Genomic DNA, 14,173 nt, shown 5'->3' with positions numbered 1-14,173 from the left:
CCACTTTTCTTCCTTCCTTTCAGGCCTGCTCCCTGGACCAAGGGCTGCCCTGAACCGTGGGAACTCAGGGCTCCAGATGGGGTGGAAGAGCCTTCCAGGCAGAGGGCACAGCCAGGGCAACGGCCTGGAGACGAGAATGAGCGTGGCAAGTTCTGGAACAGTGAGGAGGAGGAGGCCGCTGAGGCCAGAGCCCAGTGGGCCAGGGGTACCGTGGCCTCTTCCCAGCCTGGAAGGGAGTGTAGCTTTCTCTCTGCGGACACGGGGGGCCACGAAAGATTGTGTTATTTTCATTTATACTGATTATTATTTTTATTCTGTAGGGTCTATGGTTTCCAAAAGCTGAAGAGCCCCTGGCTGTGTGTGTGGGGGCCTTGGGATCTAAGTGGACTCTCAGACCACTGAGAGTGAGAAGGCCTGGTCCGGCCTTAGTACAGCCCAAACTCGGGTCCAAATCCCATTTTACAGATGAGTAAACTGAGTCTCAGGCAGGCAAAGGCAACCAGCAAGTCAGAAGCACAGAGCGGGTTACATGCGGTGCTCTCTGACCCTAAAACTGAGCTGGCATCGGTGGCCCTGCAGGTAAGATTAGTCTGATTCGTTCCCGGGGGGGTGTGGGGGGGTTCTGGAACGCTCACCACACCCAGCACCGGGGTCCAGCATTAGGAACTCAGATACGACCGAGCCAAAACGGCCGTGCGGGCGGCCACGCAAACCTGAGAATAAACCTGCAAGCCCCACCTCCTACCGCTTCTCGCGGCCTGTAGCTCAGAGAGTCCTGCCTCTTCCTACGTTGGGACGAGCGAAGGGGGCGGGGCTGAGGCGGGGCCTAGTTACGAAAGGCCGAGGGCCCCGCCAATCAGGCTTTCGCACTCTCCGATTGGCCCCGGTAGCTCTGCCTTATCTTTCCATCTCACGTCCCCACTCGCTTGCGTCAGGCTGTGCACTGAACCACGTGCGCCTCCGCGCTGGAAGATAGTCCTAGCCCTCGACCCCCGCCGTTGGCCGACTGACCCCCGGCGCGCCCGCTCCAGGCTCCGGACTCCGCGGGACCTCAGCCGCGTTCAGCGGAAGCGTGGGAGCGGGCGGCGGCGGCCGGGCGAGCGGGCAACGGCGGAGGGATCCGCGGACGGCGGCGGGGCGGGGCGCGCGGGGGGCGGGGTCTAGCAGGGGCGGGAGGCGGGGCGCGGCGCGGGGTTGGGGGCGGAACATGTCTCCCGCCGCAGGAAGATGAGGCAGCGGCGGCGGCCGCGGGCGTAGCGGGCCGAACCGAGCCCAACGACGCGGCCGGCGGGCACCGCGGGCTCCTGGCACGCCGCCTCCGCCAGCGCCCCGGCCACGTAGGGCCCGCGGGGCGGACACGCGGGGAGCCGGGCCACGCGCCGCCGCCCACGCGCGCCCTTCGGGGCCGCGACGCCCCTTTGTCCGGGGGGGCCGTTCATGCCGCCGCCCCCCGCGCGCTGCGGGCCGGGCCACGCCGAGCAGGTGAGCGCGCCGGGACCGTCCGCCGCTTGGTGCCCGGCGGGCCGGGCCTCCCCGCGCGGCGCCGGGACGCGGGGACCCGGGGACGCGGGGCGGGGGCGGGCCGGGCGGGGGGCGGCGCGGCCGGAGTCATTGTTCTCCAACTTTGCGCGCTGGAGGGGGCCGGCGACGTGGAGGGCGCGCTCGGGCCCGCGCGCCCCCGCCGGCCGGCACTTCGGGAAAGTTTGCGGAGCCGGGCGGGGGCGCGGGGGGCGCCGCGGGGCCGCCCAACTTCGCGGCGGGGCAGCGGCGCGGAGGCCGCGAGCGCCCCTTCCCCCGGGGGCCCGGCCGGCGGCGGAGTTTGGAGGGGAGCGAGTGAGGGAGAGGGAGCGTCCTTTTGTCTGCGGGGAAGGTGCGCCGCGCGCCTGCGGGTTCGGGTCGGGGGTTGGGCCGGGGGCCACATCTGTTCCGCGTTCCGCAGGCACGGGTGGCGGCTTCGGGGCGAGCAGCGCGGTGGCGGCGGCTGCGCCCCGAGCTTCAAAGGGTTCCCGGGCCGCGCCGCCCGCACCGGCTGCGGGGGGTGGGGTGGGGATTGGTTTCTCGGGCCTCCTCCCACCCCTCCCCCCCAGAGGAAGACGTTCCTGCTTCTCTGCTCCTAGAGTGGCTTTATACATCCTTCGAGTCCTCTTCGAGCTCCCAAAAGTTCTCGTGACACCCCAGAAGTGTTTCAGGTCTTTTAGAGAAGCTTGTTTAGCCCCCCCAGGTTTGCCTTAAAATCGGTTTCAGCCACCCCACAAAAAAGTGCGGTTTCGTACTCTTCAAAAAAAAGTCAGTTTCACACGCTTTCCAAAAAAGAAAAAGCTTCGCGGGGGAGGGGGTGCGCTGGGGCATCCGTTTCACACTCGTCTCCAGTTGGCAAACAAAGCGGGGGTTTCTCCGCTTCTGAGGTCGGGTCTCCCTCGATCTCGGAACCCCCCTTCCCCTCGCGGACCCCGCCCGCACCTGGGGCCCGGGGAGGAGAAGCTGGAGGGACTTCACTGTCTGACTGTGGGACGGAGACCTGCCTTCCTCTCTTTTCTGGGTGTGGGATGGGTCCGGCAGGTGGATCCCCCCCATGTTAGAATGGAGTCCCTAGGGACCATGCGGGGTGGGGGGAAACCCTGGTCTTGGGACCCCCCCCCCCTCCCCCCAGGGCAAGGGATGTTTTCAAAGTTGCTTAAGAATAATTCCCGGATACATCGTGACAATAAAACAATCTAGGGTGGTTGTGTTTTTTTTTTTTTTTTCCAGAATTTGGTTGTTTTTTATGGGGGGAGGAGGAGGTTCAGTGTAGTGGGAAGCTTTGTGGGTAGGTTCGTGCGCGGGGCGTCCCACCTATTTAGTTGTGGAGCAGGAAGGAGGTTTCGAAGTCTTGTGGATTTCTTTTGCTTTGAATTTGGGGGTGATCGGGCCTTCAACGTGCTCTGACAGCTGCTGGTGGGGGGGGGTCACCAAATTTCCCTTGGGGCGGGGCCGGGTAGCCCCTCCCCCTTCCCGGGGGTGGGGCCAGTGGAAAGCCTGAGGGTGGGTGGAAATGGGAGAGGTGGTGGGAAGAGGGGCGGGTTCTGGCCAAGCTGGGAAGGGACCACTCCACCCCGCATCCAGTTTAAAATTTGCAACTTGATTCCTTGGTGGTCGCAGAGGGAGTTCAGAGAATGTACTTTGCGCTCCCCCCCTCCATTGTTCAAACTCCCTGAGGGCTCTGGGGAGGGGTCTCTAGGGGCCCCAGTCCCTGAATTGTGGCTGCCCCACCCCCATGCCTCGGGGTCTGGAAGGGACGCAGCCTGGGAAGACCCAGACCCAGAGCAGTTAGGGGGGCTCTTAAACAGCTCTCCCCCATCTGCGCACCTCGGCCACTGTCACTCATACCTCTTCCCCACCCCTCACCTCTCCTTGCACCCGTTGCGGGCACCCTGCAGCGCTGTCTCTAGGCCTGAGGAGCTCACCCCGGCCCCTGGCTCCCCAGTTGCTGCTGGAGAATGAACCAGCCACAGAGGATGGCGCCCGTGGGCACGGACAAGGAGCTCAGTGACCTCCTGGACTTCAGCATGGTGAGTGGCCCTCCCCGTCCCCCCCACCCCCCGCATGCCCAGCTGTCCACACGCCTGCGCCCCCCGGACGATGGGAAAGAAGCTTGTGCCAAAAACTGCCATCATCTGGACCTCAAGCTCCTATGGGTTAAAGAGCCCCAGGTGGGGCTGGGGGAATTGGGGCGCCCTCGGATGGATGCGTTGACGCCCCCGCGGCAGGGTGCAGCTTTGGGGCCCTTGTCGGCTTCCAGAGGCACCCGTCGCCACCCAGCTGTTTGCCCAGGCACAGAGTGGGTCCAACCGACCACTTTGCAGATGGGGAAGCTGAGGTCCAGAGCGAGGGAGGGACTGCCCAGGGCCTTCAGCTTTTCCTTGGGGAGGCTCGGCCGTGAGGCCCCAGCTTGGCTCTGGGCATGCAGTGACCTTACCTTGGGACCTTTGAAACTGTGTGATCGGGGTTATTCATGCCATCGTGGGTGCAAAAGATGGGGGGTGCCCAAAGTCTGGGTGCCCTCTGTGGGGACCTTCTGTGAATGAGGAGAGGCCACAGGCAGTGGACGTGTGATTTCTCAGTTGTTTGCTGACACGAGAGCCAGTGCCTTGGGTCTACGGGGTGGGGGGACGGGGATGTCCTCACACTTCCCAGGCGGTGTGCTCTACCCGACACAGCCCGTTCCCCGGCCAGGCCGATGGAGGTTCAGAGAGGGTACTGCCTTCCAGAGGTCACACAGCTCTGACGGGCCCAGGGAGGCTGGGAGCTGGACCGTCACTTGGAGGACTGGGGGCCTTGGTTTGCCCGTCTGCGCGATGGGCCACCTGTGTCGGGGGGAGGGAGGGTGGTCTGCGTTTCCTCACAAACCCAGGAGCTGTGTGTGGACTCCATAAATCCTGCCCCCACCCCTCCCCCAACGAGCACTATTTTGGTTTGAAATGGGTTCAGGGAGGATGCTTTCGGTCTGAATTTAATCCTGTGCCGGTATGAGGCCCAGGCCACTGAGGTCTGTCGAAACAAAAGTCCCCAAACTGAAACGACATCAGCCGCCCTGCGGAAAAACACAGCCCACGGGACGGAGCGGCCGCGGCTCCGGAAGGGCCATGCCGGTATTTTTAAGCCCCGTTTTATTTTTGCGTCCCAGCTGAGGAATCAGGGGTGCTGCTCAGTTGTTTTTTTGTTAAACTGACAAGTCACAGACCACTGGGCCGGAACAGACCTGCTTGGGGGTCAGGGGAGGGGGTGGCACGGGTTCTGATCTCGCCCTCCGCCCCCCGCCCCCCCCCGCCCACAGCCTCAACCACTTGCCCACCACCCCCTGCTGCCCAGGGGGTCCAGACTCCCCCGCCCCCCAGCTCAGACCCATTTCACAGATGAGGAAAGTGAAGCTGAGCGTGCGAGGTGCCCAGTGTGTGTCCTCTGGGAAAACCCAGGACTGGATTTTGGTCAAACTCCTTGTTCCTGTGAAGAGACAGGCCCCGAGGCAGCCCCCCATCGCAGGAGGCTCACACCCTTTCTTTCCCACCTGCCCTGGAGACACTGAGTTAATTTGTTTTTTTGAAACAAATTTTCTCGACTGAAAGGATTTTGAAGGGAAAGCGCTTCCTTGGGGCAGGTCTGTGTAAAGTAAAGGGGGCAATTGTCAGTTCAATACCAGGAAAAAAGGCTCGTCTCAGCTGTTAAAATTGCACCTCTGCCCCAGCCCTGAGCTTCGCCTGTTAGGCTGGTGGCTCTGAGGGTGTGTGGGCCTGAGGTGGTCCCTGGGTCTGAAGACAGCCTTGAAGGGCGAGGGGCCAGGGAGGGTGCTGTGGGCTTGCCTGGTGGCCCGACCGTATTCCTCTGAGCTCTGTGCGTGCAGAGGCCCCTACGTGCCCACGATGCCCACGTGCGTTTGGGTTTCACAGCAGCCCCCACGGTGCGAGCCCTGTGTCGTTTCACAGAAGGGAAGGCTGAGGCTCCGTGGGGGCGTGGGGGCCTGGCTGGGCTGATCACAAACCTTCAGTGCCCGCGGGACACAGCCCAGTCCCCCTCCCCCTCTCCACCCCCCTCCTGTGGCAAGTGCCACGTCAGCGGCCTCTGGCACCCTGGAGGGCGAAAGAGAAACAGAATTGAGCACCACCCCCTCTCTCTCCTTAGGCTCCTGATCCCCAGGCCTGCCCCTCCCCGAGCGCAAGCCTCAGTGTCCCCAGCAGGAAAGGGGCCCGCCTTGAGGCCGAGGCCCTGGGTGCAGTGAGCACAGCCCCGCCCCCAGAGGGGACAACAGACCCCGTGAGAACCCGAGTCCAGCATGGGTGCACACCTGCCCCGAGTCTGCACTCGCCCTGTCAGCTCAGCCCGTGGCCTCAGTTTCCTCTTCTGGAGAACAGGGTGTGGGGGCAGGACCCCCTTTCCTGGGTTGCTCCCAGGGCTTGTGATGCTGCCCTGAGTCACGCCCGCAGAACGCACACCCTCATGTCCTGCTTGTCAGCCCTCAGCCGCTCCCCCCGGAGCCTTAATGCTGATTGCAACCACCCTGAATTGCTTGGTCCCCAAAAGAACCTCTGAAACTCAGACCGTTGGGGCAGGGCAGGGCCATGTTTGTTTCTTCTGCGGCACGAGGGTTTGTTGATGTTGGGTTTTCCCAGTTAATGCTGCTAAGCTGTTTAATCTTGAGGGACTTAACACTGTGGGTTTGGGTGAGCGAGTGGGGGGGGGCGTGGCAATGCACCCACACTCGGTACCCGCCCACCCGGGAGAACCGCCCTGTCCTTGGCCGGGAAGGGTGCAGCTCTGAGCCCGGAGCCCGGCTCGTGGGGGCCCCCCGCTCCCCATCCCGGTGGCGGGGCCTGGCAGTCTTCCCTGCACTCCCAGCACTCGGGGTCAAGGGCCTGTGGGGAGGTGGATGCCGGGCTCCTAGGGTGAGGGTCGGGGGTCTGTGCCTGGGACACGGGTGGGACACGTGATCCATCTGTGAGTGTAGATGATATCATTTTTTAAAAGCTGAAATGTGAAGAAAACTTTGTGTCATTTCTAGGCAGACACATTGTATCAAGTGCCTTTGTGTTATTTCATCCCCAGTAAAACAAATACAGAGGTAAACGGGAATTTTCCCTGCCCCCGGGCTGTGCTCCCGAGGGGCACCGGGGAGCCTCTTCCGGCCAGGGCCCTTGGGGCGCCTCGGGCCTCCTGGGGGACAGGATCCCGGCAGAGCTGTGGCCCTGGGCTGTGCCCCCCACTCACCCCCTCTTTCTCCCCGCAGATGTTCCCCCTGCCGGTGGCCAATGGGAAGAGCCGGCCCACCTCCCTGGCCGGGGCCCAGTTCGGAAGCTCAGGTAGGACCCTGCTGGCTGCTTGGGGGCTTCTTGTTTGCTTGAGGAGATCAGCGGGTGTCAAGGGTGGGCCAATGGAGAGTGAGGGGGGGCGACCGCGGGGTGGGGCTGGCTCCCGGGCACAGCCTCGTGCCCTAGGCACTAAGGGGAGAGGTGTTTGGGGCAGCACTCAGGCTCGCCAGGTGGAGTGGGGGTGAGGGGCCCGAGGCGGAGGTCCAGGCACCCATGTGGGCGTGCGGTGGGGGGATGGTGAGCCTAAGGGAACCCCAGGAAGCCGCTGACGTTGTGGTTGTGTGACTTGCCTTGGGGCTAAGGGAGGGAGCCCCGTGGTCAGCGTGGTGTCACCGTGCACCCTGCCCCGAGAGCCTGGTCCGGGTGTGGGGGACTCTGTGTGACTCACCAGGGCCCGGGTGAGCTGGGTACTTGAGCCTCCAGGGTCTCCTTGGCCCTAGTGGGGTTCTGGGTCTCCAGTCCATCTCCAGGGAGGGAACCTGAGGCCCAGGAGGGGTGTGATATGGAACCCCAGCTTTCTCCACATCCTGCTAGGCTCCTGGCTGTTTTCATTCAAGTATGTGTTAGGTGCTTATCGTTGACAAGACCTGGCACTAGTGTGATCACCTGGCCTGGTTTGTTCGAGGTATGGGGGCGGGGGTGTTCCTGGGATCTGGGACTTTGAACGTTCCAACTGGGGTCATCCCAGGCACACCTGGATGAGCTGGTCACCCTCCCTGGTACTGAGTGCAGAGGACATGGCCCAGGGGGGACGGATGGCATGGCCTCAAGGAGCACAGAGCAGGGGTCAGGCTGCAGAGTGGTGGGCAGGGCAGTAGGGGCTGTCTCCATGGAGACGTTTGGATATTTGAGCAGAGGCCTGGGGGCACAAAGGCCCTGGGGCCAGCACCATGCCTGGCGAGTTGGAGGAACAGTGAGGAGGCCTGTGTGGATGGAGCAGAGTGAGGGACGGGGAGAGAGGGAGGAGGGGAGGGCAGGCCGTGCAGGGCCTTGTGGACTCGGGCTTTTGAGAGGAGCCATGTGCATGGGGGGGAGCCCAGTCTGGCTGTCGGGAGGATATGGGGGACCCCTTGGGAAGGCCAGAGCTCTGCACGGACTTCAGTGTTTTTTTGGGGTCTTGGGATGGGGGCCGTGTTCCCCCACATCTCTGGGGTCCAAGACGGAAGGGTCTGTCTTCTCCATATTCCATCAGGGTGTCCGGTGGGCTCTGGCTGGAGGAGGAGGGCGTTTCAAGGGTGGTTTGTACTCCCCCCACCCCCGCAAAAGGAGGGACATCGTGCTGCTGACCCCACTGCCCCACGCTGGCCTTCCTCTCCGCCTGAGGAAGTGGCCTCAGGGCTGGCCGGAGTCCTCCCTGAAGTGTGGAAATCCCCACAGGCCCCCCTGCCTCCCCATTCCCAGAACAGCCCTGGGGAGCAGGGGGTAGTGCCGCTCCCCTGCCTCAGGCAGAGGGTCAGGCCCCGGCAGGCTTCCTGGAGGTGGTGGCACAGTCCCTCCCTCATCTTCCCCCAGGTCCTCCCCTGCTCTCTTCTGTTGTCCAGTGTCCACTTGGGGCCACTGGCCCCCAAGGAAGGGGCCCCTCCAGGACACCCCATGCCTGGCCCAGTCTGAGTGGGACAGCCCCCTGTGAATTTTGCAGGTTTATTTTGTGTGGTTTCTGTAGCCGTAGCCCGCTCAAGGGCCCTACCCTGGCCACTTCAGGTGGGGAGGGTCCGGCCTTGTCCCACTGCACATCGGGCTGAGTTTTCTTCCCCACGAGGGTTGTGGTGTGGTTGGTCCAGCCCAGGAGGTCTCCAGTTCTGGACGCACAGCTGGGGACCCCTTTCCCCAATTCATTTGAGCAGTTAGTGCTGTCTGGGGCGGGGAAGGGGGCACGGGACTGGGAGCCCTAAGACCTGAGCTTAGGGGTCCCTTCCTTGCTGCCACTTCAGGCACAAGGCAGGCCGTGTCATCTGACACAGGTGGTGTGACTGCAAGCCTCAGTTTCCTAGTCTGTAAAATGGGAGTCTCCCCATTGGCAGAGAGTTCAGTGAGTCCTTGGGTGTGAAAGTGCTTTATGAACTGAGGCGTGGAGCCCGTCTCGGTGTCTGCCTTGAGGGGGTGCAGGGGGTCGCAGCTCCAGACCCGGGAGCCACAGGAACTGAGACTGGTCCCTTTAGGGGGCTCTCCCAGCTCTTGAGCAGAATTCCCTACTCCCTCCCTGGTGGAGCTGGAGACTCCAGGAGAAGGTGGGGGGGTGGAAAGGTTGGTGGTCCAACAGCAGGATAGGACTTGGGGAAGTCACCCCCTTTCTGAGCCTCAGTTTTTTTCATCCGTAAGATGGGTCACTGACCTCCAGATGGGCAGTGTCGCTTTAAGGGGACAAGAGTTTCTGAATGCTAGTAGGTCATGCAAGCCACATTCTCCCCTTCACTCTCCTTGCATGTCTTGGCCTAGCGTCTCTCTACTTAGAATTCCTTTGAGTCAACTTGCTTCTTTTAGATTCACTTCGAAAGGGCATTTCATGTTAGAAGAGGAGCAGCCCGGGCCAGCGGGGACGGGTCTCTGAGGAGGGGTCTCCAAAGGTCTCGGGAAGAGGAGCTGAGCGTGTGGGGTGTGCGGGCTGCTTGCACCATCTCTGTTTAAAAACTCTGTCAGGGAGGCGCCGAGGCCAGAGGATTTCTCCTAGATAGAGCAGAAGACTGCAGAACGGGGATAATTTTTACACTCTCTCCCTTTTGGGAAACCCCAAGGCACAGATCTCTCAGTGGCAGCACGTCCTCTGCCACAACCTACAGGGTCCGAGGCCCCACGAGATATGGGGAAACGCCTGCTGACACCGGAGGGGACGTCTTCCCTGTTTTCCTGTCTCGCAACTTTCCTGGTCTGTGTGACTCTAAAGGTAACGTGCCCTTGGGTACAAATCTAACAGGTAGGCAAGGCGGCATCTACCTTGGCTTAGCACAGGTGTGCAGTTACGGCCTCAGAGTAAGTTCCCGGCTAGAACTGCCAGCCGTGGACATGCGTCCACGGTAAGAATGTCCCTCTGGCATCCCAGTGCTGGCTCTTTCCAATCTCCTCCAGATGTACCGTTTCAATGGGCATTTACACATTAATCATGGGCAATTATCTTTCTAAAAGCAGATTGGCCAGATGAGTTATTTTTTGATGAATTTCTGATCACTACCCCTTTTTTTTTTTCTCGGATTTAGTGAACTTTTTATTTTGAAATAGTGATATATTCACAGAAGTTGCAAAGAAATGTGCGGGGCGGCCCCGCACGCCCCTCCCCAGCCTCCCCAGCTGTCAGTCCTGCAAGTCCCTCACATGACACCAAATCGGGAGGCTGACCTTGGTACGATCCTGCAAGAGTTTATTTGGATATTGTAGTTTATTCATGAGCTCTGCATGCACACGTTTGTGTGCGTGTAGTTCTGCTTGGTTTTATCCCGTGTGTAGTGCCATGAAGCCACCACCATGGTCTGTTCAGAACTGTTCTCTCGCCCCATGACCTCCCACCTGCTGCCACTCACCACCCACCACCCCTCACCCTGGCGACCCCTGATTTACTCTTTTCCATCTTCCCAACTTTGTTGTGTTGAGAATGTTACATACATGGAACCATACAGCATGGAACCTTCTGAGATTGGCTTTTTCTACTGAGCACGGTTCCTTGGAAATCCCTCCAAGTTGTTGGCTGGATCAATAGCTTGTTCCTTTTTATTGCTGCCTGGTGAACTTTTTAATAACAGCAACAGTAACACTCATCAATGAAAATTTATGTCGACATTTGTTAAGCGCTGTGTGCCAGGCACTGAGCCTGGATTGTTTATTCTGAGTCCTCAGTCCTCACAGGTTGGTGAAATAAGTGCGATTGTCATCCCCATTTTACTTATGATGAAGCTGAAATTCAGAGTTTATTAACCATTTCAGCTAGTCACCCAGTGTTGTCTCCCTATAGTGTCTTGTACTCCTGCACTATGCTGCACTTACTGATTTGTAAGAGCTTTTTATAGAGGAAGGATGTTAGTCTTTTGTGATCTGCAGTCTTTTTCCTAAGTTTTCATTTATAACCTTTGATGATGGAGACTTTTAATTTGCCTCAGTGCTTTACAGGATTCAGTTTTATGTTGTGAGGTCTTCTATGTTGTTCTAGCTTTGGTGCCATTTCTGCAAAATCCTTGAGAATTAGATGACACAGTCTATTCTGCATTGCAGATATGACAGTCATGAATGTGCCTGTTCCTCATTCCATCAAGTTGAGGAATATACGGGAAAAGATGCTGGAGGGCAGAAAAGCATGCCTTTGCAGTTCGTGACAGAGCAAAAAAGTGAAAAATAAGTGGGAGGTAGAGAACCTCAACAGTGAAGTGATCAAGGTTGAGCTTATGCAGCAGTTCCTGGCCAAGGGCACACATCCAGCTCACCCGTGGGACTGCTCAGAACACACACTCCTGGGCCCTGGACTCAGAGACACTGATAAAAAGCCTGGGATGGGACCTGTAAGAGCTTCCAGCCAATTCTGAGGGACACCTCCAGTTAGAAGCACTTCCCTTTAAAGGCCATGCCTTGTAAAAGAGATCATACCGTTCTTATAAAAATTGATTACATACTGTGCATAAAAAAACCCTGTAGGGCTTCCCTGGTGGCGCAGCGGTTGCGCGTCCGCCTGCCGATGCAGGGGAACCGGGTTCGCGCCCCGGTCTGGGAGGATCCCACATGCCGCGGAGCGGCTGGGCCGGTGAGCCATGGCCGCTGAGCCTGCGCGTCCGGAGCCTGTCCTCTGCAACGGGAGAGGCCACAGCAGAGGGAGGCCCGCATACCACCAAAAAAAAAAACCTGTAATATAAAAAAAGTGACCAAAGTATAAACCATATTCTTTGAGAACAATGTGGTAAAACTGGAAATGAAAGACCAAAAAACGTAGAAATAAGTAAAAAGCTTAATGACTTGGAAATAACAAAATTCCTTTTTGTTTACCTCTTGGGTTAAAGAGGAAATTAAAACAGGCTAGACAGAAATCAGCAATAATCTAAACACACTGAAACTACAAGGTGCAGCTAAAGCTGTATTTAGGGAAGAATCATAGCCTTTGACAGTCTTCAGATACAATGAAAAGAAATGGAGTAAGCATTTAATTTACGAAGTTCTAGGACAACAGAATAAACTCAAGAAAACCTTTCTCGGTGGTTTGAAATGCCCTAAAGCATTTTCTGAATTGCCATTTACCCATGAATTTTTGTCTCATCTTTTTACCTTCCTGTTACTACTTTAGTACTACCTGGTGTCAGTTACTGTAGCTTTTTAGGATTATTATTAAATTTTTTTTTCTGTTTTCTTTTATTTATTTGGCTGCGCGGGGTCTTAGTTGCAGCGTGTGGGATCTTCGTTGCCACATGTGGGATCTTTAGTTGTGGCGTGCGGGATCTTCAGTTGTGGCGTGCGGGATCTTCAGTTGTGGCATGTGGGATCTTTAGTTGCAGCATGTGGAATCTTTAGTTGTGGCATGTGGGGTCTTTAGTTGTGGCATGTGGGATATAGTTCCCTCACCAGAGATCAAACCCCGGGCCCCCTGAATTGGGAGTGTGGAGTATTAGCCACTGGACCACCAGGGAAGTCCCCTAGTTACTTTAGCTTTGTGGTGTTTTTATAGTCTTGAGTTGTTGTTTTTCAGGTCCCCCCCACCCACCCCATATTCAGACATGCTGATTCTTTTTCATGATCTTTAGAATAACTGTTATGTCTCCTCCCACATCCCTCCAAAACAAACAAACCTACCTGTTGGGATTTTGATGTTATGTTAAATTCATAGGTAAGTTCTGGAAGAACTGTTTATGTTTATAGTGCTGCATTTTCAGATTGTAAGAACTTGGTGTCTTCTCTCTTTAAGTTTTGACTCTTAATATTAAGTTTTTAAGATAAACTTTGAAAATGAAAGCATAAGGCACTTAGCCATTTTATAGCTTGCTTGCTTTCTTAATTTGCTCACATACTTTTGCAGTGAGGGTTGTTTCTAGGTGTTTTAGGATTTTCCATGCTGTGGTTTGGGGATCTTTTTTTACCATATTTTCTACCTGGTTGCCTTTTGACTTCCCCTAATTATTTGCATTCTTCCCTTGGCTTGGTTTTCCAGGTAAATCATCCTCAGGCCTCTTCCATCCTGGTGTGGAGGCCAATGTGCCTTTTCACATCAGCAAGTGTTTCTAGAACCACATTGGGTGTGTGCTGTTTGGCTTCTTGTCAGCAGGACCGGGCCTGATCCTGGCTGTCAATTCGAGATAGATCTCTCTGACTGTCTGTGTTTATCATGTTCAGGGCGTTTCCTTTTGGTCCTATGTGACCATCCACGCAAGTGATTGGCATCACTGTGGTGTGTTGGGTGTCTCAGGACAGCCCCTGGTTTCCTCCTTCCCCACGTTCTGATGCTGTCCATTAATGGTTTTTCTCACCCCAGTGCTCCCTGAATTTTGGGTTTGGTCCATATCCTTGTTTAGCTGCCAGACCAGATCTGCCAGCATCCGTTTTGCATTTTGCCTGTGTTCCCATGTCGTGTGGCACAGGCTTCTTGTGGCTCCCTGCCATGTTTCTGCACCAGTTTCTCTGGAACAGTCTTCAGCAAGTGGGGCCCCCCCATTCTCTGGGCACTGGGGAGCAGACCCGCCACCCTGTTTGCATGTGACACTTTCCCCAACTGCTTTACTTCTGCTGCGGCGATTGGCCTGTTGCGATTTTGTCCACTCCTCTTGTCAATTCTAGCATTTTGTTAGGGGGAAAAAAATCATCCGTTTTCAGGCACATTTAAAAATGATTCATGTTGCATTCTTTAATAACATATGAATCCATGTCTCAGTCCTGAATCTACTTATTCTTTTTGTTCTCTTGTCCTGGACCCAGCTGTCTCGTGTCTGTATTATTTTTTTTCCCAAGGAATCTGCTTCATTGACGAGTCGATGTTTATCAATTAACTGTTTTTCTCTTCACTACTTCTATGTAATTTATCCGTTTTTTTGCCATGCTGTGTGGCTGTGGTATCCTAGTTTTCCAACCAGGGATCGAACCCGGGCCCTGGCAGTGAAAGCGTGGAGTCCTAACCGCTGGATTGCCAGGGAATTCCCCACTACTTGTTTTAATTCTTCCCGTTTTTTTAGTTTTTCTTTTCTTTTTTCTCTTTTGACTTTTGAGTAGAAGGCCCATTTGTTTATCTCTGTTCTCTCGCTCAGTAATCATGTTTGAGGGTTATAAATTTCCCTCCGAGGACCACTTTGGCCATATCCCGTTGGCTTCAGTAATGCATATTTTCGTTATTATTTTTTTTTTATAGATTCTCGGTAGTAATTTTTAAAGCACGTTTCTCT

The 14,173-nt window shown here is 56.8% G+C and overlaps 1 protein-coding gene across 4 annotated transcripts in view; it reads left to right on the top strand.

The window, feature by feature from the left end:
• Nucleotides 1-1,296: 1,296 nt before the first annotated feature.
• The window catches only part of TCF3 (transcription factor 3), a 34,311-nt gene continuing 21,434 nt past the window's right edge, over nucleotides 1,297-14,173 (top strand). For 2 of the 4 annotated variants that reach the window (XM_028500668.2, XM_024134215.3), the window contains exons 1-3: nucleotides 1,307-1,482; nucleotides 3,417-3,548; nucleotides 6,758-6,830. In XM_028500668.2, coding sequence (XP_028356469.1) covers nucleotides 3,477-3,548; nucleotides 6,758-6,830 — 145 coding nt within the window. In that variant the 5' untranslated portion in view covers nucleotides 1,307-1,482; nucleotides 3,417-3,476. Of the gene's footprint in view, nucleotides 1,483-3,416; nucleotides 3,549-6,757; nucleotides 6,831-14,173 lie in introns of all 4 variants that reach the window. The other 2 variants (XM_024134217.3, XM_024134216.3) reach the window with 2 other exon arrangements.

The sequence above is a fragment of the Physeter macrocephalus genome, chromosome 2 (genome assembly GCF_002837175.3).
Source record: "Physeter macrocephalus isolate SW-GA chromosome 2, ASM283717v5, whole genome shotgun sequence".
Lineage (NCBI taxonomy): Eukaryota > Metazoa > Chordata > Mammalia > Artiodactyla > Physeteridae > Physeter > Physeter macrocephalus.
Note: the sequence above shows the minus strand (reverse complement) of the source record. Positions and strands in the feature narration are given on the sequence as shown.